The sequence below is a fragment of the Moschus berezovskii genome, chromosome 17 (genome assembly GCF_049115385.1).
Source record: "Moschus berezovskii isolate FMDL1 chromosome 17, NW_MosBer_1.0, whole genome shotgun sequence".
NCBI lineage: Eukaryota > Metazoa > Chordata > Mammalia > Artiodactyla > Moschidae > Moschus > Moschus berezovskii.
In genome coordinates, this window is record NC_142476.1 from 24,056,011 (window position 1) to 24,081,292 (window position 25,282).

General features: G+C 36.7%; 1 protein-coding gene across 1 annotated transcript in view; it reads right to left on the reverse strand.

Moving 5' to 3' along the window:
• Positions 1-25,282, reverse strand: part of PLA2G4A (phospholipase A2 group IVA) — a 153,232-nt gene that overhangs the window by 34,792 nt on the left and 93,158 nt on the right. The window contains exons 8-12 of the mRNA XM_055419083.2: positions 20,438-20,574; positions 11,224-11,446; positions 10,205-10,319; positions 2,164-2,301; positions 1,983-2,075 (exon numbers count right to left, since the gene is read on the reverse strand). Coding sequence (XP_055275058.2) covers positions 1,983-2,075; positions 2,164-2,301; positions 10,205-10,319; positions 11,224-11,446; positions 20,438-20,574 — 706 coding nt within the window. The remainder of the gene's footprint in view (positions 1-1,982; positions 2,076-2,163; positions 2,302-10,204; positions 10,320-11,223; positions 11,447-20,437; positions 20,575-25,282) is intronic.

The window sequence follows — 25,282 nt, forward strand, 5'->3', positions numbered from 1 at the left end:
ATTAGCGGTAATTTATTAACTGTGATTTGAAATTTTTTTTTCATGTTTTTGGTATGAATTAGCTATAAGATAGAGAAGGAAATGGCAACCCACTCCAGTGTTCTTGCCTGGAGAATCCCAGAGATGGGGGAGCCTGGTGGGCTTCTGCCTATGGGGTCACACAGAGTCGGACACGACTGAAGCACCTTAGCAGCAGCAGCTATAAGAAGCTAACAGAATTCTAATGGGGTAGTATTTAAGAGGTAAATAAACTATCAAGCTTGAATTTAAGTGTCACAAGCTTCAATTTAAGTTGAATTTAAGTGTTCAACTGTTGATGAATCTAGTCGTCCAAAAGCTGCCATTATTCACAAAAGGAGAACACATCTCCTTCGACTCATGATGGAGTTACATCCCAATAAGCCTACTGTAAGATGAACATTTTGTCAGATGCATCAGGCATGCATTTAATACATCTATTCTACTGAACACCACAGCTTAGTCTAGCCTACCTTAAACATGCTTAGAAACTTACAGTTAGCCTACAGTTGGGCAAAATCATCTACCACAAAGTCCACTTTATAGTAAACGTTGAAGAGCTCACATAATTTATAGAATGCTGTACTGAAAGTGAAAAGCAGAATGCTTGAGAGGGTGCAGAATGGTTTTAAGTATATGGGTTGTTTACCACTGTGATTGCATTGCTGACATGAATGGAAATGGCAGCTTGCTATTGGGAGGGAGTATTGTACTGCTTCAGAGAAGGCAATGGCACCCCACTCCAGTACTCTTGCCTGGAAAATCCCATGGATGGAGGAGCCTACTGGGCTGCAGTCCATGGGGTTGTTAAGAGTCAGACACGACTGAGCGACTTCATTTTCACTTGTCACTTTCATGCACTGGAGAAGGCAATGGCAACCCACTCCAGTGTTCTTGCCTGGAGAATCCCAGGGATGGGGGAGCCTGGTGGGCTGCCGTCTATGGGGTCACACAGAGTTGGACACAACTGAAGCGACTTAGCAGCAGCAGCAGCATTGTACTGCTTATCGCTAGCCTGAATAAGATCAAAACTCAAAATTTGAAGTATGGTTTCTACTGAGTAATATCACTTTTACACTATTGTATAGTCAAAAAATTGTCAATTGAACCATAGTAAGTCAGGGACCACTTGTATTCTCTAATATGAATAGTGTGTTTTGATACATAATAACTAAAAGGAATAAAGATGCTCTAGTAAAATTGATTCCACTGTAGGTATATACACTGAAATACTACTCAGCCATAAAAGGAATGCATTGAGTCGGTTCTAATGAGGTAGACAAACCTAGAGCCTATTATACAGAGTGAAGTAAATCAGAAAGAGAAATATAAATATCATATACACAGATCATATAAATATATGCAATCTAGAAAGATGTTACTGATGAATTTCTTTTCAGGTCCGCAATGGAGAAACAGACATAGAAAACAGACCTAAGGACATCGGGGGAAGAGGAGGAGAGAGAGGGTGAGATGTGTGGAGGGAGGAACATAGAAACTTACATCACCATGTGTAAAATAGATATCCAATAGGAATTTGCCATATGACTCAGGGAACTCAAACAGGGGCTCTGCGACATTCTAGTAGGGATGGGGAGGGAAATGGGAGAGAGGTCTGGGAGGGAGGGGACATGGGTGTACCAATGGCTGATTCTTGTTGATGTGTGACAGAAAACCACAAAATTCTGTAAAGCAAACATCCTTCAATTAAAAAAATAAAGTGGAAAAAAAAAAAAAGATTCTCAGAAATCAGTAGTTTCTGTGAACTCCACAACTTCAATGTCAAAACAGTAGTTAAGAGGTAAAAGCATATATTATTAGCAAACAATTATGTTGATTCAACTAAAATATTGATAGCATTAGAATAATTACAGTTTTATGAAGATTTAACTTTATATGTATGTGTTAATGAAGTTAATCAATATAGCATAATTATGATCAATGAAAGCATGTTTTTACAATACCTAGTTCTTCTTCCATTGTGGAACCTTTACTTTGTGATCCAGAAACTCCCAAGACTCTGTTGAACAATATAGAAAAGGCACTACCCCAGACACCTAAAGGAGAGCAAAAACAGAACATGACTTAGAATGTACCAAGATTTGAAACAGTCAAACAAACTCATGGTAGATTTGAATCACTTACCCATTAAGAAATGCAAGGGGTTTTCATCATATTTCTTTACAACTGTTCCCATAAAAAATTTGCTTCCAAATAAGTCAGGTGCCATAAAAGTACCATATTTAGCCATGCCAATCTCAAACGGACTAAATTCAACCCAATCTGAAATGATTTTTAAAAATGCAATCCATTAGTAGAAAAATACTAGAGATACACACACAGATTACTCCAACACTGGCATAATTATTCTCATTCATTTAAAATATTTTAAAAAATTAACAAATATCTATCATGTATATGAAAGTGAAAGTGTTAGTCACTCAATCGCGTCTGACTCTCTGCAACCCCATGACTGTAGCCTGCCAGGTTCCTCTGTCCCTGAAATTCTCCAGGCAGGAATACTGGAGTGGGGAGCCATTCCCTTCTCCAGGGGATCTTCCCCACCCAAGGACTGAGCCTGGATCTTCTACACTGCAGGCAGATTCTTCACCGTCTGGGTCATCACAAGAGGAGAAGCGGGTGACAGAGGATGAGATGGCTGGATGCATCATCGACACAATGGACATGAGTATGAGCAAACTCCAGGAAGCAGTGAAGGATGGGGAAATCTGGCCTGCTGCAATCCATGGGGCCTCAGAGTCAGACATGTCTTAGTGACTGAACAACAACAAACAATCATGTACATGCCAAGATATCAAAATTGGGGAGGAAGCTCATAGATGAATAAGATGAGAACACAAAAGGATTCCATACTTCACACACATTGAATACCCTTTGGCATTTAAAAACTCAGATGTCTTTTATAAAGTGAAAAGTGAAAGTGAAGTCACTCAGTCATGTCCGACTCTTGGCAACCCCATGGACTGTAGCCCACCAGGCTCCTCCATCCATGGAATTTTCTAGGCAAGAGTACTGGAGTAGGTTGCCATTTCCTTCTTCAGGGGATCTTCCCAACCAGGGGATCGAACCCTGATCTCCCGCATTGCTGGCAGACACTTTACCATCTGAGCCACCATCTTAATTAGACCGTTTTAAAACTGCTGACTCAGATGTTTAAAATCCATGGACAAAAGAAATTAAACTCTTTCTGATAATGGAAGCAGACTATAAAAATGGAAGAAAGTGGTGTCTAACATTTGCCTTTTCTTCATCTTTCCTTAATTTTGCCTATTAACCATTATTCTAACTCACAATATTACAATGCAAGGCTTTTATGTTGTATATATTCAGAAATGCATAAGAAGAGAGCCAACAGTTTATTTTCTCAGAGCAGAGGCTCTGCAGGCAGAAACTTGGGCTCAAATTCTGTTGTGTTGTTTACTAACTATGCAGCTTTGGGTAGATTACATGTGTTCTCTGTATCTTAGTTTCTTAATCTGTAAAATGCTAATAAAATCATTAGATAGTTTGCAAGATTTTGGGGAGGAACCAGTGAGTTAAGAAACTTAAAGAACTTAGAAGAGGACATAGTACATGTTAATCACTCAGTAAATAGTAGCCACTATTATATTTCATGTATTCCTGTGGTTATAACTATGTCTAAAAATCATCTGAATCTTAATCTATCCAAACAGAATTCCAAGCTCTGAATCCCACAGCCTTGTCAGTCTCTCATCTTCCCCTTCTTCGTAAATGGTACTTCTTTTCATATATTCATACCACCATCCATACCATCCTTACCATACTTTAGAATAACTCATTTTTAGAGTTTATATTTTTTTTTAATGTGGGACATTTTTAAAGTCTTTATTGAATTTATTACAAGATTGCTAAATACTGTTTTTTTGGCCACAAAGCATGTGTGATCTCAGCTCCCTGACAAAATATTGAACTCGACACCCCCTGCATTAGAAGGCGATCACTTGACTGCTGGACTGCCAGGGAAACCCCCAAGATTATTCTTGATGGTCCTTTTTCTCTTATATCTCAAAGAGAAAAAAATCAAGTTCTGTAGGCTCTATCATCAGATGTGGTTAGAAACTGGCTAGTGATCCATTTGTTCACCAAGACCATACTGGTATAAGCTGCCATACTCTCTCCTGGATCTTCACAACAGCCTCTTAAAACATTTTCTCTATTCCCCTGCTATCTTTTAGATACCCTGTTGCCAGAATGAATTTTTAAAGACACAAATCACAGAATACTAATGCCAGTTGAAAACTTTCCAATGGCTTCTTATTTACTGAAATAAAAACATGGTCGAGAAGTGTTCACCATGGTCTAGCTCATGCTCCCTGACTGACCCACGTCCTAAACAATCTCCTAGCACATTTTGTCTTGCTTTTTCCACTTCAGCCACATACCTCCTTAATTTCCTCCAAGAGACCAAGCTCATTCCCACCTTGCAGCCCTTATGCTCATTATTTCCTTCTGTAATCATAAGGCTTACTCCTTCTTACCCTTTAGTTCAAAGTCTTTGTTGACCATTTTCTATGGAATCCAACTACCATGCAGCCCTGCCTAACCCCACACCCTCTGTCCTCCTTTTTTCATCTCAGTTTTCCCCTTTCTAAAATTTTTGCATGTCTCTAACCCCTTATCCAACAATCTGAAATCCAAATAACTCCAAAATTCACATTGGATTTTGCAATTCCTTTGCTATTCATTCGATGGTAAAATTTGCCCTGAATTCATTTAGTAGAAAATCAGTCTTAATCTTTACATGAGGCTTAATCTTTACATATTCCACACAATGTGAATATCAATACATCCCACTGGAGAAATCACTATTTGATTATAAGACCCCAGTGGGGCATTATGTAATATATAGTATAAGCATATATAATATACAGTGTAAGTATAACTTCAAAATCTAAAATATTCTGAATTTTAAAACATCTGTCCTCAAAGTTGTGGAAAAAAATCATGGATATGTATGCTTTTATTATTTACTCAATAATATAGAATGTTCTACTTTTGTGAAACACGTTATAAATCACAATTGTGATGAGAACACAATGCAATTCATTTCACATCAAAGCCAAATGGCATATATACCCTTCATGGCAAAGTGGTCTGTTTTATAATGATTTACATGGAGTTAGTGAGACATGACTAGCAATGAATCAGAGACCATCAGGAAACTTTCTATATCACCACAAGTAATTTCTTATCTGTGAGTTTCACACCCTTATCCACAGTACTAAAACAAAGATTTCCTGCTTCCTACTTCTCCAGCAATCTTTTATTGTTTAATGCTGTGGTTTCGTGCACACAGTAAAGAGAGACATTTTTGAGAGGCAGGTTTGCTCTCTGATCCTTACTAAAGAAGTCACCATGGTATTTTGACTACTATTTCTCTGCTGCTGAACTAGTACATTTCAAACTTGAACTTCTCTCATGAACCCCCATCTATTCATCACCAACTCCCTGTTGTGCATTTACACTTGGGTATGCTGTCATCACATCCCACTGCACTTGCCTGGAAAGGAATTCATCACCTTTCTTCCTGGTCTAGCTCACCTGTTTCTATAAACCGTGCTATCACAGCCCAGAAAAAGACTCTTAACTGAAATCACTTATACCCACTCACATCAAATCCGTCCATCCATCACACATTTCACTGGTAATATTTAAGCTTTGCACATCCATCTTCTCTCTTTCCTTATCGGGATCTCCCAGGTTCTAAGCCCTTATTTACAAAAACATAGTAATACCACTGCTTTCAGTTTCTTTCCGTGCCAATCTACCCATATGAACTATCAAAATACTTTTTTTCAAAAACACAACTTAAATAGCTTCCTACCAAAAATCACGAAATGTTTTCCCTTATCATAATTGAATAAAAACATTTCTATCTGGAAGTCAAATCTTTCTACAGCTTGACACTAATGGTTTTTCCAAATATATCATCTACTCTTCACCAGTTCATACATTAACCAAATCTAGTGTCTTTTTACTTCTCCCTGAAACACACCTTTGGCTTCCCTTCTGAGCATTTTCTTATACTGTTTTACACAAAGATGATGTTTCACCCCCAATTGGTAGATCTTTCCAAGTTCAACTTGAACCCGAGTTCTACCACCTTTATGAAGTCTTTCTTACAACTGCACTAAGTCTCTAATATCTTACACTTTTTGTCAGGTTTATATACTCTAAACAGACAACAGTGTTCTGTGTGTATTTTTCTTGCCAATAGGAATGGAATCTTCTTGAGGAAGAGTACTATGTTTTTATTCTGTAATGTCTGTTAAGGGACTTAACATGATGTGAAGTTGTAAATTGTGCTCAGTAATTGCAATTCAATGACCACGCAAATTAAAGGTTGAAATCCTATTAGAAATGTAGTGAAGTAGAGGAGTCAAAAATATGTAACCATTTAAACAACTAACATTTATTTGCTTAAAGTCTTCAAAAGGTGAAAATGTTTAAAACTTTTCTAAGAGGGAAGAAAAACATTCTCTAGTATTATTGAAATAAAGTTGATAAAACTTCTGTAAGCTAAGATAACTGGGATCTTTGACTTTTTACAATATAATTCAAATATTTTAACTTTCTTCCTGAATAGCTGATCCATTTTAATCTAAGCAAATTTTAAAGGCATAAAGTATAGACATGGCTCTCTTTTTTATTTTTCCACAACTCAAGCTCTTTGAACATTCATAACATGCCCCTTTGAATGTCTTATCTGCATGCAAGATCCACATAACTATGCTTCATGGTTTTGTCCAACTCTGTTGGAAGAAACTGCTTGAACCTCCTTATCATAGGAGCTTAACAATGAAGGTTAATGGGGCTTGTTTTATCTTGGTAACGATATCTCAGTTAGGCAGTTGGCCCAAATCAGGCACGTTCATGTTGAAAGACTACTAACTGAACATAAAGTAGCCTTTTCCTACTCTGGATGAATCAAAAATATTCACTCGCTAAAATATTATTCATTCTTTAATTATTTTACTGAGATTTTTTCTTGAGAACAGCCACTGACTGGAAGTACAGAATAAAAAGAGTCAACTGTGAAAATACTCTAAGAATCATAACAGTGATAACAAAACTATTATATTTTAATGTCTTTTTCACATTCAGTCTTATCCATATCTCATTCAATTGTCTCAATAGCTCTGTAAGATAAAACTGATTTATTAATATCCTTTTTAATAATGAAAATAAGAATCAGAGAGAGTAAGAGACCCACTTAAGGTGTATATTTACCAACCAATTTCTAAGCATTCCAAGATTTCACAAGACACCAGCTAAAGGAAAACAAACAAGCAAAACAACAACAACAACAAAAACAATTTATCATGGCCTTTTCTTTTCATATATGATAGAACGTGAATCAAGAGAAGTTCTAGATATACAAGCTGGATTTAGAAACAGCAAAGGAACCAGAGATCAAGTTGCCAACATTCGTTGGGTCATAGAAAAAACAAGATAATTTTTTATAGAAAAACATCAACTTCTGCTTCATTGACTACACTAAAGCCTTTGACTGTGTGGATCACAAAAAAAATGGAAAATTTTTAAAGATACCAGACCACCTTACCTGCCTCCTGAGAAACTTGTATGCAGGTCAAGAAGCAACAGTTAGAACCAGACACAGAACAACAGACTGGTTCCAAATTGGGAAAGGAATACATCAAGGCTATATATTTTCACCCTGCTTATTTAACTTCTATGCAGAGTACATCCTGCAAAATGATGGACTGGATGAAGCACAAGCTGGAATCAAGATGGCCAGGAGAAATATCAATAAACTCAAAATGCAGATGACATCACCCTAATGGCAGAAAGAAAAGAGGAACTGAAGAACCTCTTGATGAAGGGGAAAGAGAGAGTAAAAAACTGGCTTAAACTCAATATTCAAAAAACTAAGATCATGGCATCTGGCCCCATCATTTCATGGCGAATAAATGGGGAAACAATGGAAACAGTGACAGACTATTTTCTCAGGCTCAAATATCACTGCAAATGGTGACTGCAGCCATGAAATTAAAAGACACTTGCTCCTTGGAAGAAAAACTATGACAAACCTCGACAACATATTAAAAAGCAGAGACATTACTTTGCCAACAAAGGTCCATCTAGTCAAAGCTATGGTTTTTCCAGTGGTCATGTATGGATGTGACAGTTAGACCATACAGAAGGCTGAGTGCTGAAGAACTGATGCTTTTGAACTGTGGTGCTGGAGAAGACTCTTGAGAGTTCCTTGAACTGCCAGGAGATCCAACCAGTCCATCCTAATGGAAATGAACCCTGAATATTAATTGGAAGGACTGATGCTGAAGCTGAAGCTCCAATACTTTGGTCACCTGATATGAAAAGCCAACTCACTGAAAAAGACCCTGATACTGGGAAAGATTGAAAGCAGGAGGAGAAGGGGACAGAAGAGGATGAGATGGTTGGATGGCATCACTGACCCAATGGACATGAGTTTGAGCAAGTTCTGGGAGACAGTGAAGGACAGGGAAGCCTGGTGTGCTGCAGTCCATGGGGTTTCAAAGAGTTGGACGTGACTGAACAACTGACAACAACAATGATCTCTTTCACAAAATGTGGCTCCTTATTCCTGCTGAGTTGCCATGATTATCCTAGGACATCCTAGAATGAAATCGAATGTCTAATCTCCATCTGACAACTAAATTTGCTTTCATATACAAATTCCATTCATCTTTAAAATCCAGACCTCTAACTTTTTTCATACAGTTTGCACAGAAGATTCCAAACTGTTAAGATTTACTGAAACTTCATTTGGGCTTACAATTAAGTTCTTTACATACTTTACCTCATTTACTTAGCAAAAACTACGAGAATCTCATCTTCACTTTAACAAAAGAGGAAACAAGCTAAAAGATATCATAATTTGGTCAAGGAAACAGTGCATAGTACCATTCTGCTCTTCTTTTGCCTTAACTTCTTTAATAACTGCTGTAAATTTCTCAAACAGATTACTAGGTCTTACAGGAAAAGGGTAACATACTGTGGAGGGGAAGAGAGTTCATACTTTCATGCCTGGAGCACTACAGTCTACACCATCAGCAATCAGAGAAATCAATATTTTCGTAAAAGGAGCAAAGTATTTCAAGACCAATTCTTAGCTCTTCTACTTACTTTGTATGTGGCAATCATTGAATCTTTCTGAAATTTTGTTTTTTCTTCTTTGAAGCAATGATAAATAGATTTCCCTCCCTCCCTAGATTATAGTTTATGTTGAATAAGATAATAAATATGATAAGTGCTTTCTGAACCATATGCATGGGAAACATTTTCATCAAGATAATTGATAGACACTTGAATGAATGATTTCCAGGTGTTCTGCTTTTATAAACTATTCCAAATATTGCTTGAGGGTAGTCAGTTGAAGAAAAAGTGAGACTTGGAAAAATGCAAAAGAATTCTAGATATAAATCTAGAATTAATTTCATGCCATTTACAATGATTTTTTTTAAGCTCATGATGTGACTAATGTCACTGAGGTACTTTTCCTACAAATACAGTGAACCCTACCAGCCACAGTCATAGATGCTACCACACTGCAAACTAGGACAGTGGCCCCCAGAAAGAAGTAGAGAGTCATGTATTTTGAAAGCACGCACCGAGAAGCAGCGCTACAGAAAAAATAAATGTTTATATCTGAGACTTAACAGAATGAGGCATTTTATTCACCATCTGTCACAAATATAGACTGGTACTTTTAAGGTGCTAAATTATAAAAATTAGAATAGAGTTTTCAATGATAAACATATGTCATGTTACCCAGTTTAATGAACAGACAAGCAGCAAGCAAAAAGATATCCATTGCCTAAAACAGGCAAGCTATCTTGTTAAAAATCCTTGACAAATGGATAATTAAGATTGAATATTGACTACAGTCATGATTTACTTTTTTATATCTCCTTTCCCACTGATTTGAATGAAGATATATTAGTAACTAGTTTCATAGGATCTCTCTACAACCAGAAAATTATCTAGTGTAAAATATTCTTAGATTTTCAAATGTTTTTCTGTTACAGAAAACATATTAAAATAAGCAACTAAAATTGCTTATGATCTTCCTCTAATGAAAATCATTAAAAACCACAGTTCCAAGTTTCCAGAAAATGTTTTGCAAGAGGAAATTCCATACCTGCAAACATCAGCTCTGAGACATCGGGTTTGACATGGAGACAGGTGAAAAGAGGCAAAGGACACTGTCCAGTATTGACTTTTTCCTTCAAACTACTCAAGGTTGTGTTCATTCTCTGTCCACAGAAGAAAGAAAAGGTTTTACATATAGAAACTGTTACAGATAAGAAAAAAAAAATCTATGTACAATAGTGCTTCCAATCAAGACCCTTAAAACTTTTATGATAAAAATTAGCCTTATTATTATCTAGAAATCTTTGATCTCGAAAAAAAATAAAAGCTCACTGGAAGTAATTATCTTCATTCTAAAAAGCAGCCATAACTCTGGGGACTATGTTGACATTTGAACTGGAAAATGATTTGGCAGCGATGGAGCCCAGAAGGAATTCAGCCCCCAGATTCTCTGGCACAGGCTCCACCCGCCTACTTTATCTTCAGATAGAATATCACCCGATGGCCATGTGTCAAATGTGTTTCTTCCATGTGATTCATTCCTTTTTTCCTGGCTTTCTCCAGGCAACCTCCATTCTTCCTCTGCCACTTAAATATTACTTGTATTCACCTCTTTATCTAAAAATATTGCTACTTGGGCAGAATGAACAATTGAGGGTTAAAATGTGGAGCTTTCTAAAGAAAAAGAATACAAAAGTATTTCCCTATACATCAAAACTGACCCATGGGGAGTTCCCTGTAAGTCCAGGGGTTAGGACTCCTCACTCAAACTGCTGAGAGTGTAGGTTCTGTCCCTGGTTGGGGAACTAAGATCCCATAAGCCAAGCAGCACAGCCAACAACAACTACATATAATTGACACACATAGCTAGAATAATTTAGTAGGCACAATTGTAGCATTAAATGAAGAAGAGTTCTATCTGGCAGGCAGTATGTACTCAGTGCATGTTTACAGGGTAATGGGAGTCAACTGACTTTTACAAAAATGCAGCACATTTTGTTTTATTTAAAAACATGATATACATGGTCTTCTCTTATTAAAAGGATTGTAGACAGAGACAGAGCTTACATTGTGAATTAGTGTTTCTCCTATTAACATCCCGAAGATATCAGTAAAGGTGACAGGTTGTCCAGAACTTTTTTTCCTCCATAAAGACTCAACATATCTTTTAATTTTCTGTGGTGTGAGAAGTAAAAGTGGGTTGTAGCTGACATTTTTCATTAGCTCTTCGTTAATCTCCTCTGGCCCTTTCTCTGGAAAATCAGGGTGAGAATATAGGGTTGACATATACCTGTAAAGAAAATAAAAGATAATCAGTAAAGATAAAGGGCATCACATAGTAAGTAGTCTCCAAAGAAAGCAGGCATCTCTGCTATCAGAAAAAGAAAGAATAATGGAAGTAGTTGATTAACTGATCTGATCAAAGCTGCTGCTGCTGCTGCTAAGTCGCTTCAGGCGTGTCCGACTCTGAGTGACTCCAGAGATGACAGCCCACCAGGCTCATCTGTCCCTGGGATTCTCCAGGCAAGAACACTGGAGTGGGTTGCCATTTCCTTCTCCAATGCATGAAAGTGAAAAGTGAAAGTGAAGCTGCTCAGTCGTGTCGGACTCTTAGCAATCCCATGGACTGCAGCCTACCAGGCTCCTCTGTCCATGGGATTTTCCAGGCAAGAGAAGTGGAGTGGGTTGCCATTGCCTTCTCCATCTGATTGAAGATATTAACTCATTTAAGAAAAGAATGCATCAATCAGAAAATAACTGGTCTACAACAGACATAAAGGGGAGGTCTCAGAGGAAACACTGGACTTCCCTTGCATAGTACAGAGGAGAGAATGCCTACTGGGCCAACTCTCCACTCTATTCTCCAGGAATGGGCATCCCTATCTGACCATCAGACACTGATGACACAACACATTGAGAGCCATTTGAATAAATGGGACTTTTCTGGATATAATGGGCTTCCCTGGTGGCTCAGACAGTAAAGAACCTGCCTGTAATGCAGGAAACCTGACTTTGATCCCTGGGTCAGGAAGATCCCCTGGAGAAGGAAATGGCAACCCATTCCAGTATTCTTGCCTGGAGAATTCCATGGACAGAGGAGCCTGGTGGGCTATAGTCTATGAGTTCCTAAAGAGTTGGTCATGACTGAGAGATTAACACTTCACTTTTTTTTTCCTATATATAATACTAGCCAAACAATCTGATAATTTCACTTTCCATGGTGATTATCTATAGGTAGAGAATGTGCTATCCAGACTATTGTGAATGCCTAATTCTCCTGATACATGTGGTTTTTCTTTTAATTGTACATTGGCCAACAAGACAAAAATCCCAAGCCTTGCCAACTGTAAGTCTCAGAATTTCTGAGAATACAGATCTAGTGGTGAAATCCTAGAGAGAATAGTGCTGTCAGGTAAATGTTTTCTTAGGAAGATTCTGTCATCAGCCATTTGGCCACTTAAGGTGATGCTGGAAATCAACATGTAGCTTAGTATTTGATACTGAGATGATAGATGAAGCCACAGTCTTCCCGGAAACCAGTATCTTTACTACCATAGCTCTCATACTAAATATTAATTATTAGTTTTCTTAACAGTCTCCCTTAATTAGTTATGATCACCATCAGGGAAAGCTTTACTTATTTATATTTGTTTTTATCTCAATGACTAGCCAATGCCTAGTATATGACAAGCATGGTTGTTTTGAACTGTTGAACTGAGAGCACAAAATAATTAAATATTCCACCACTTCATCCAACCAAAGAGAATATAGTGAATATATTTAAATCTCCTGTTTCCTCATATTCAAGTCAAATTGCCACCACAATGATTTATTTTCCCTTCATACAGGGGATAAAACTAACTCTGGTATGTTCTAGGCCTGAACAGGCTAATTGCTCATAAGCTATTGTCTTGAAGATTTGTGATAGCTTTCAATTCTTCTATTTTAAAGATAAGCAGAGGATTGATGAATTTAAATAACAAGTTCACAGTTCCCCAATTAGTAACAGAAGAACTCAAATTTAAATTTGTCCTCTCCCCTGATAGGTTTTATTTCTTAAAAAATCTTTAAAATGAGTTCAGGTCTTAGAGACCAAATGATTCCCACAACATATTGAATTGGAATTTTTTGCTGGATTCAGAGTTATTTAGAGACAAACTGAGATTAACCATAACTTAACAAATGGAGAGTGATTATAGACTGAAAATGGAACATATGCTCTACAAAAAAATTAAAAATTCTTAAAAGATCTTTATTACATAAACATTTCTTAACATTTCTCACAACATGCAATAGTATCACTGACTCAATGGACATGAATCCAAGCAAAATCCAGGAGAGAGTGAAGGGCATGGGAGCTTGGCATGCTGCAGTCCATGGGGTCACAAAGAGTCGGATACAACTTAGAGACTGGACATAACAACAACAAGGATTAGGTCAAACAGGCTTACTCTGAACTCAAGCCTGGTATAATCAACAAACATCTACTAAAAATATAGCTGACGTTGCTAGAAAGATGGAGAGTCCATTCATTTCTATAGCTACTCCAATGTCTACTACATGATTCATCTATATAAACAAAGATCCAATTCTGGACCTCACCATACTTTTCAATAAATGCACATACTGGTGTAATGATATTGGTTTACATTTAAAGATACAATAAAAATGGAAAAACAAAAATTCTCTTTGAGTCTCTAAATGATCAGTTCTGGAACTATTCATAATGTGTTTCATCCTTTATGATAACATTAAGAAATTCTTTATTGGTCTTACTTATTATCAAGAATAAGTTCTACATCCATGGACCACTGGCTTGCCCTTAACTTACAACAAATGTATATTACGTAACTATGCATTGTTTGGATTTAGCCTTGAAGTCTAGAAAACTTAAACCCAAGCCTATGTCTCATGCCTCACAAAGCTACAGGTGATAGCATGAATTTTTAATTTAATTTATAGTTCTATACATATATGTATACAACACACATATATTGATACTTATTTCCCACTTCTATCTTTATTGTATGAAATCCAGTTTTACTTTACTTGTAAAACTACATTAAATCATTTCCTTAATGAAGCAGAATTAAAAACAAGGAAAAGGAAAAGAATCTACACAATGTCAGTAGAAATCAATTCAGTCACAGAATAAATTTTTTAAAGGTAGGTGAAAAGGAAACAATATGATAATTCTGCTATTGGAAGTTGTTTTTAACAGTTCAGCAGAAAGATGTAATTACTCAAATTTCATTTACATTACTTAAGACTTCTCTATATTTAGTTGGTCTTTCAGTGAATTAATGTATGACTTTAATAAGCACCTTCAGTTCAGTTCAGTTCAGTTCAGTCGCTCAGTCGTGTCCGACTCTTTGCGACCCCATGAATCATAGTATACTAGGCCTCCCTGTCCATCACCAACTCCCGGAGTTCACTCAAACTCATGTCCATAGAGTCGGTGATGCCATCCAGCCATCTCATTCTCTGTCGTCCCCTTCTCCTCCTGCCCCCAATCCTTCCCAGCATCAGAGTCTTTTCCAGTGAGCACCTTAGCCTCATAAATTTCCTCCAGAAAAATCTGGAGCCTCCTCTTTTCTTGTTCCTTCCTCCCAGTGTTAGACACTGGATCTAGATTGAAAATCCTTCCTCTCAGGTTAAGGGATTGCTCAAAATCTAGGACTTTGTGTCACAATTTCAGAGCTAGGTCTTTATAAGTGGTCAAATGTATATGGATGTCAGCTCAATTCTGTTTTTGCTCCATGAAGAATGGCTGCAGTCCATTTTCTGCTATCTAAAGGTTGAAGTTATCTCATTCACATAGGGAGTCTCTTTCCCCTTTCTTTCTTCCTATCTCATGAGAAGGTTGGCTCAAGTATACAAGTCCTATACAGAGACAGAAAGACCTAGAACACCTCAACCATTTGCACTGGAGCTAATGTTCTCTGTTTGTTCAGTATTTATAAGCCCATTTCCCTTAGAATTAACAAGTGTGAATTGGATAGACCTTTGATGACATCATTGCAGTGACATCTATGACTTGAATTTTTGCTTTGGTGATGGCTAAAAATGGAATAGAAGGCAATGGCCAATTTTCCTAAAATAACTTTTTAAAAAATTTTTTTGTATTCACCTTTAAGTTTTTCAACATATGTATATGATGGGACACCTCATTCTCTCCATATGAATGCATTTTAGGCTAAATACAAGTTAAGAAAACAAACAAACTTAAAATTATTCTGGACAGCAAGGAATTCTCAGTTCAATTCCTGATGCCAAATCACAGAGTTGATGTTTTAAAATATTACTGCCTGGTGCCTCAGGACCTTCCTAATCATAATCTTCAGGGATAAAGATTTAGAATTTCTGTGTTTAAAATGTTCCAGAAGTAATTCTCATATACAACTAATGCTGCACATGTCTTGATAAGGCCCTCAACACTGTGAAGCAAATATCCTGAAACCCTAAAGAAATTCTTAGATTAATTTTTCCCTAAAATGCAATTACTTATGCAAATCTTCATTTAGTCATTAAATATGTGACAAGTGGGAGAGGTTCACTGGCATACAAAATAAGCATATTCCCCACCTCAACCAACATATTTTTTCTAACAAAATCTTCATCTTTTAGTCTATCATTTTTTATGGGTCAACTGCTATTAAAATTGAATCATTTTTCAATGTCCCACAAATTCTTCAGACTGTTAAACTGAAAGTTTTCATTCTTGAATTCCATTTTATAGCTTCAAATCAGGTCTTATGGTCTATAGATACAGAACTGTTCTCATTTTTCCTTTCAATGATAATGACAGACAAATACAGCAGTCAATATCCAAGTCTAGCAATCCCACTACTGGGCATATACCCAGAGAAAATCGTAATTCCAAAAGACATGGTTCACTGAGGCAGTATTCACCATAGCCAGGACATGGAAGCAACCTGAATGCTCATCAACAGAGGAATGAGTACAGAAGATAAAGCATACCGACACAATGGGATATTATTCAAGCTATAAAAAGGAATGAAATTGGGTCATTTGTAGAGACATGGATGGACCTGGAGACCATCACTCAGATTGAAGCAAGTCAAAAAGAGCAAAACAAGTATCGTATATTAGTGCATGTACGTGGGATCTAAAGAAATGGTGCTGAAGATCTTATTTGTAGACCAGAAATAAAGATACGGACGTAGAGAGTAAACATAGAGACAGCAAGGAAGGGAAGGAAAGGCTGGGGTAAGTCGGGAGATTGGGATTGACATACATACATTATTGATAGCATGCATAAAATAGATAACCAATGAGAGCCTACTGTGGAGCACAGGGGACTGCTCAATACTCAGGGCTGACCTAAACAGGAAAGAAATCCAAAAACAAAAAGAGGGGATATATGTATATGAATAGGTGATTCACTTTTCTGTACGGCAAAAGGAATACAACATTGTAAAGCAATCTGCTCCAATAAAAATTAATTTATTAATTAAAAAAAGGAGAAAAAAATCAACAGCCCTTTGATACTCCAAACGAACAGCTGTGCTGAGGGAGCGCGCCGTGTTCACTGAGTTAGAGAACACAGGGCTACTGTCACTAGTCACTCAGGCCAGTCCTCCTGGTTGGCTAATGCACTTAATGAATAACAACCATCATCCAAAAGTCATTCCAGAAATAATTACTATAAAGGTAGCAGCAATTACAAGAGAAGCTTTTGTCTTACATAAAGTTCTCTTCTATGATCACAGAAAACATTATGGGAGGTCCCAGCCTTCCCCAGATATTCCCGTATTACCTAACTTGTGCCAGGGAATGGTCATGTATCAGCAGAATATAAAAACTTACACAAGAGTGTAATTTATTTCTCCAAGTCTTTCTGAATCCCTTCGTTTGAACTGTCTACCTACTCACCTATACTTTTCAAAAGAGTATTCTATTATGAATCACTTTTTCTTTTGTCTCAAGAAGTATGTCTTCTCCATGGTTGACAGCTTTTTATCTTGTCTCTATCCTGTCTCTGCCCAAATCTCTTTCTATCCATGATCCATCTGTTTCTTTAATCTATCCCTCCACACTATTTCCTTTATCTCAGACTTCTACAAAAACACTCCAATCTCTTATATTCTGAAAACAAAACAAAACCATTTCCTGGGTCCTATATTCCCCTTCTTGAAATAGTAAACGGCTCCTTCTAAGGTTCACATTCCCACCTTTTTTCCTTTCATATTCTATTCATTTCTTATTGGTAATTTCATGATCAAAGGTGCCCTTCATTTACCTTATCTACTTTAATTTTTGCTAAAACCATGAAAACTCTAAAGGGAGGAGGGAGGAGTGAGGTGGGAGGGGGGTTCAGGAGGGGGAACTTATGTGAACCCGGGGCGAATTCATGTCAATGTATGGCAAAACCAACCAATATAATATTGTAAAATAATTTGCCTCCAATAAAAAATAAATTAATTACAAAAAAATAAATAAAAAATAAAATAAAATAAATCCAGTTCTAAGCGAAGCTTGTCACAGATTTTTGCTCTATTAAAATATACACTACTTGTGAAGCACTCCCCATCCTTGGCTACTTTGCACTGTCTGTTAAGGTTTGTTTTCTTCTTCTTCTTCTTTTGGCCCACTAACTTTTTGAATGTTTTGGAGATCTACAAATGAAATGACTGATGATAATAACAGAAGTGGTAGAAGGCGGTGAAATTACTAAGGGAAGATGAGTAAATATAATAGAACAAAAGGGGGGTCCTGGAGAAAAGCTCATTTTAAGGGAAAAAGTAGTAGAAGTAGAAAAGACAACAATGAAGAGAGCAATCAGAGAGGATGGTGGTGGGGGGCAAGATAGGTGGGATTTGAAAGAGGGACAATTCAGTGTGTGAAATGTCTCAACTCCCAGCCTCATGTTCCCAGACTCCCTGCAAAAGTCAAGGAAAATAACTTCAAAAGACACCATTATATTTGGAAATTACGTGGTCTCCAGGTAAAAAAGGATTGTAAGAATTTTAGGAGTGTATATATGTGTATGCTTAGTTACTTTATTCATGTCTGACTCTTTGTGACCCTATGGACTGCAGCCCACCAGGCTCCTCTGGCCATGGGATTCTCCAGGCAAGAATACCAGAGTGGGTTGTCATGCCCTTCTCTGGAGAATCTTCCCAACCTAGGGATTGAAACCACATCTCCTGTGTCTCCTCCACTGCAGATAGATTCTTTACCTATTGAGGCATCTGGGAAGCCCTTAGGAGTACATGGCCTTTAAGGAAACAGAGTAAATAAAAGAAAGCTAATCTGAGGAAATCAGACACTAATGGATAGAGCAGAATGCTGTACACATAAAACAGTGACCTACAATATTTAAATGATTGCGCTATAATATTTAAAATTCCCTTGATTATTCTTTTTTCAGAACCCTGACAGGATTTTAGATGTGTCCCTAAGTTTATAACCAAAGCAATGACTGCAGCTCTGCTGCTGCTGCTAAGTCAGTTCAGTTGTGTCCGACTCTGTGTGACCCCATAGACGGAAGCCCACCAGGCTCCCCCTTCCCTGGGATTCTCCAGGCAAGAACACTGGAGCGGGTTGCCATTTCCTTCTCCAATGTGTGAAAGTGAAAAGTGAAAGTGAAGTCGCTCAGTCGTGTCCGACCCTTAGCGACCCCACGGACTGCAGCCTACCAGGCTCCTCCGTCCATGGGATTTCCCAGGCAAGAGTACTGGAGTGTGGTGCCATTGCCTTCTCCGGACTGCAGCTCTAATTAAGCCCAAATATACACCATTACACCCTGAAAATACCACTGAAGGTCTGGTCTTTCTCTATTAGATGAGTTCAAGAAGACAAGTTTCTTGAAATGTATTAGTCAGTGCTGGACCAAAGGGATCTTAAAAAAATAATGATTAGATAAAGAAAATTATCTGAAGAGTAATAATAAAATGCTTGAGTAGGTGAAGTTAATCTAAGGGTCCAAGTTTTCCCATCATATTCATATTACTCACTAAACAGGCAGGTGCCTGCTCTTTCCTTCAAGGGAAGGAATAATGATGGGCTACACCCTTCTTTCAAAAGAGATAAATCATGTTGAGGGGACAGACAAAATAGATGGCAATCATGGTTTCAGGTTCCTGTTTTTCAGCTAAAGAATCTGGTTCAAAATATTTAAGAAACTATAGATTCTTTAAATGTTACTCTCTAGGTAGAATAGATAGATGTACAAGAGAAGGTTATGGTTGAGTTGAAACAAGCCAGAATAGGGGATGGAAACCCTGAATTTCTATGTTGGCTCTGCTATGATTTGGACAAATCACTTGACTTCTGAGTCATATTTTCTTTGCTTGAAAAAATGAAGAAGCTCATAGCCAACTCACGGGATGAGAAGATACAGAAATTTTAAAATACAGACATATATATTTTATTATATATATATTGTAATTATATAATATATACTTATATAATACTTATGTTATATAATTACATACAATACAATATTATAAAAGATAAGTTTTACCACAGGCTGAATGACTAAAAGGCCTTGTAAACCGTTCTGTAATAGGTGATATTTTTATTTGAGACAGCTAAGCAAGACACTTGATTTTCAATGTGCTTGTGTGAGGTAAGTACACCAAAAAGTATATAGTATCATCTTTAAAAATGTTTTACAAATAGATATTCTTGAAAAGGCAGACCTACAATATACAAATATTTACAAATATTATACATACTGATACCTTAACTCCGTCCAAATTTAGTTGAACTTAGATATATTTAAAGGATTAATTTCATAATTAGTCAGATATAAATCACTGAAATTTATTGCATTTATTCATTCAAAAGTTGTTTTCCTTCTTTTATATACTAAAGTATCTTGCATTTCACTCTATTTGCCCTAAAGAAGAAAATGAATACCTAGTGAATCATGTAGACTTTGACATGATCACTGCAAGATTACAAATCAGTAAATTATAGGAAGATTAAATTAATTATGGGTGGAGTACGTTATTCCACTTATGAGATATTTCTATAGAATTAGTTCAATTGATCTATTTTTTGTTTTAAGTTTAACTATTACATTTTAAGTCACAAATAGATTTAAAGGGAGCAAACTTCTGATATCATGAGAGTCATCAATAGGTATGAATTTGCCTTAAAAATATTTTTAAGAAACAAATTTTGGCATCAAGCTGGAATATTTCAGTAATGTGAAGTTAACGACAACTTTTAAAACACTCTTTACTGGTTTCAGGTAGATAAATGCTGAGAATTTAGGATGATAAAACCAAGATGTAAACTGTATACTAACCATGTGGACCCAGAAAGACCAGCAATGTAGGTGGCACAGTCCAAAATCCCTGATTCATACAGTGCCTTCATCACACCAGAGAACCCCACCATGGCTCGAAAGCCCCCGCCTGAGCCCAGTATGGCCACCACAGGCACCTGGAATGATGAAACACAGGGTTACTTGTCAAATAAAATCATAAAATATGTCATGCTCATTTCCATTTTGATATGTCCCACATTTGGTAAATAGAGATTATAAGTTCACTCATATTTTTATATTATCTAACTGTTAGATATAAAATAATGCTTAAGAAAATCAAGAATTAATGTCTACTAGAATGCAGACATTATTAAAATGGCCAACTAACCCTATTTGAAAACAATAATAATAGCAACAGCAATCCTTTACATTTGCTTGACTCTTTGCAGTTTGGGACTTGCTTTTGGGTGTACCTTTTGTTTTAACTGATCCTTTCAAAATTTCTGTAAATGAGCAAAAACAGTATTTGGTCATTTTGCAGATGGAGGGATGCTATTACTTATATAAGATCTATCAGCTGGTAATCTATAGTTGAGTAAGCACCTTGCCTTCTTGGTCCAGAATTCTTAGCGATCCTTTATGCTGACCCACTTCAAAAAATATGCTGTTGTTTAAGCCATCAAAAAGAACTTAATCATCTTAAAGACATATAAAATTTATTTCTTCTTTCTTTAATTCATTCATCAATCTGATTAAGCAATCTTTGTGTTTCAAGCATCCCCACAGTGGGTCTGGGGAATATAGTTAATTTACGTGAGGCAGAAATGTAATAGTAATTAAAACAACAACAACAACAAAAAGGAATAAATGACATTCATTGAGCTCTAATTGTCTGGTAGGAACTGTTCTCAATGTTTTATAGCCATTGCCTTATTTAATCCTCACGAAATCCCTATGAGATTTCCATTTTACAAGTGAGGAAACCCAGGCCTTGAAAACTTGTGTAGAGTCATGTAACCAGTAAGTAGCAGAGCTGAGTCAAGAGTCATACTCTCAGCCCTGGTAGCATGCCTTAAAGTCAAGTGTTACAGGTTGGCAGCACATCAGGTCCAGAAGGTACGGTCAGTTCCAATCAGAAGGATTGGAGTGGTGGAGAAAGCTTCACAGGCAAAGAAACCTGAGCTTGATGTAAAAGATGCAAAATTATTCCATAAGGAGGGATAAAGACGAAGGAGAAGGCTGTTCTGGGGAATGGGAGCAGCAAAGACAGAGGAGAAGGCTGTGCTGGGGAATGGGAGCAGCATAGGCCAATGAAGAGTACTTGCAGCAAAACAGAGAGGCATAGACCTCTGTAACATGACTGAAATGCAACTATGTTTCTTTGGAAATCTCACGTAGAGTCATGCAACCAATAAGCAGCACAGTTGAGTCAAGAGTCGTACCCTCGGCCCTGGTAGCATGCCTTATCTCATGTGTGAATAGCTTTCAGGGGACCCACAAAGTCAAAAGTCTTTGCACAATAACAAGAAGAGCTTACCTTCTTTTTTTCATTCTCATTTTCTTGTGAAAGTAAAATGGAGTTTTCCAGAGACTACATGGTATTAGATATAGCAACAGTTTGAATTTAAAAACACAAATGAGAATAACCTGCATTGAGTTTCAAGCACTTAAATCCTAATGCTTGGGTGTTTACTCACCAATGGGATAAATACAGATATTCATGACATCATTATTTGAGAACTAAAAGGACCAAAAAGGCTATAGAATTCTTACATATAGAAAGGGAAGTCTATAGAGGTTAGGTCTTATTGGAGGTAGAACAGTGAATGGCAGGGCAACCAGAACTGATTTCCTAACCCAGGGCTCTTCTGCAGCACTTGGTGGCTATCAAATTTCAAGCCAATTGAAGCCCTCTTTCATGAAAACACAGTGCAATGAAGCAATTGAAATGGCTTTGAACCTGTGTATATGAGCAGAATGCTCTGAAACATAGTATTAAAATTGTAAATAAAGTAAAATATATAAGTTCTGAAAAACTTCTATGGGGAGGGATAAAAGCTAAGATAAGAAACTAAAGTGGGTTACAAAGTGGGTGAATGGAGTATAATAGAGCATTAAGAGTAGTTGTAAGGATGCCAGATTAGAAATTAGGAGAAGGGATTTGAGTTAGGCATTGAATGAAGGGCTGAGTTTATAGGTACTATAATAATAACAATGATAATAATAAACCATTTACTGTTACTATATGTCAAACACTGGATCTAAGGTCAGGCTAAGATAGGCACAAATAAGAAAAAGTATGTGATTCTGAGACGAAAAGATCAGTCTTAGTAGTAGGACTATACTAGGGAGCTAGGAAAAAAAGATTATGAAAGACTTTAAAGGGAAAAAAATGTCAAGGTTGACATTGTAGAAGGAGGAAGACTATTTATATTCAAAAATTATGTGGGGGCTTTTAAGTCTGTTGATTTGGTTACTTGCAACACTGTGTTATTGAAAATAACGTTAAGCCCAATACAAATAAGGTAGTTCAGAGTAAAAGTAACAGGTAACGCTATTTCAGTTCAACATATAATACAAAATCTACAATATTATTCCAAGAGAAGTTTCATAAGAGAAGTTGGAAAATTGAATGTAAGACCTCTTTAATCCTAAGAAAACAATTCCCCAGATGTCCTTCTTCACATGCCAGGAGCCCAACACATACTTATGGATGACAATCTTATGTTAGGAATTTTCTGAAAACAGCCACTTATTAAACTGGGACTCATGTAACTCAGTTCTCATCAATGCTTTACAGTAACTCTGAAGAGGTTTTCAGGTCAGAAATTTGGATTGCTATCAGTTGAAAGAAAATACCGTATTATTTGTATATAAAAATTAAATAATGAAATAATTGAACTGTACAGATGATAATTTACAACCTTATTTATTGCACATGAATTACTATGTTTTTGTGCATCATTTAATTTTTGCAATTCTATGAGATATATCTTATTGCTGTTTTAAAGATAAAGGCATTGAAACATAAGAAACATCACTTTTCCACTGTCATAAAGCCAGAAAGTGGTGTCCTGTGGATTTAAAGCTGGGTTTGTCAGATTCTGAAGTTTTAAATTCACTGTGCTCCACTTGTAAAGATTCCCCCATAACTACGGGGAACTTAGCAAAGGAAATCCTCTTTGAAAAACATAAAATTTGGGGATAGGATTAATAAAATTTTTGCTACTGGTAACATTCTGGATTCGATAAATCATACAGGATATGCATTTTCAAAATATAAAATTAAAAATTTTATTAACTATAAAAAGAGAGGAAATTTAGACTCATGAAGAAAATTTATTTCATTTAATCTTGTGTGTATGTGTGCTCAGTTGTGTCTGACTCTTTACAACCCACGGACTGTAGCCCACCAGGCTCCTCTGTCTGTGAAATTTTCCAGGCAAGAATACTGGAGTGGGTTGCCATTTCCTACTCCAGGAGATCTTCCTGATCCAAATATCAAACATATATCTCTTTTAAGTCCTACACTGGCAGCCGTATTCTTTACCAACTGTGCCACCTAGGAAACCTCCTCAAAAGGAGATTATTATTATTTTCATGTCTCAGATGAGGAGGTATTTAAGTGCACACATTATACCATATCTGCATCCATATTGCTGATAATCAGAATGTGAGATGCGGAGTCACGGACACATAATTCATGCTCTTTCCTTTTCCCCATTATTCAAAAAGAAAAGAGTAATCCTTGTTGAGAGAAACCATTTGGTATTTAGCTAAATTATATATATATATTTTTTGCCTTGGCTCATTGTTGCTGGGATCTTCCTGATCAGGGATTGAACCTGCACCCTCAGCAGTGAAAGCACACAGTCCACCAGGGAATTCCCTCAGTTACATTTCAGATTTATGCATCACTTCAGATGCCAGCACAATTTTATGTAATGAATAAAGACTAACTTTGGATGTTTTAATAGTGGTAGTCATTCTGAAACAACTTACAAAGAATAATGGGGGACTTATAAGGTACAGATGTTAGTCCTGGCTCTAAGTCTAAAAAAATGAAACAAATAAAAGTTGCTGTGAGATTTTAGGTTATATTTAGACTTAACTGCACCAATATTTGTGAATAAATAATATCAATGAATATTTCCCATACTTCTGTCATATGATTACAGGAAATGAATTTTATTTACCAAAAACCCTGTGTTTTGATTAAATTATTCTTATGCATGGGCTTGCGGATATTATTAATTTCCTCCTTTGCAAAATAAAATTTGAAAATGCTCAAGGATTTTTTTTATTTTATGTTTTAATAGACTTTAAGTTCCAACAATTATATAAGACTTTTGCCTTCTTGGCTCCTGTATTAGTCAGAGTTCTCCAAAGAAATGGAACCAGTTGGTAGGTAGGAAGGCAATCTATCTATCTATGTATGAAAGTGACTCACACAATTATGAAGAATGACAAGTCGAGATTTGCAGTTGTGGTCCAAATGCCAATAGGTAAGGAACCAAAAGAGCTGATGACTCAGGTGAAGCCCAAGTCTGTTGGAGAATTTTCTCTTGTTTGGTAAGGTTGATCCTTTTGTTCTATTTAGACCTTCAACTGATTAGATGGGGCCCACCCATATTATAGATGACAACGTGATTCTTCAAATTTCACTGATTTAAAGATCAATCAAGGGACTTCACTGGTGGTCCAGTGGCTAAGACTTCATGTTCCCAATGCAGGGGGCTCAGGTTTGATCCCTGATCAGGGAACTAGTTCCCACATGCTGTGACCAATAATTCTTATACAGCAACTAAAGATTCCATGTGAAACATGTAACACCTGGGCAGCCAAATAAATAAATAAATACTAATCAAATAAAAAAAATCCTCC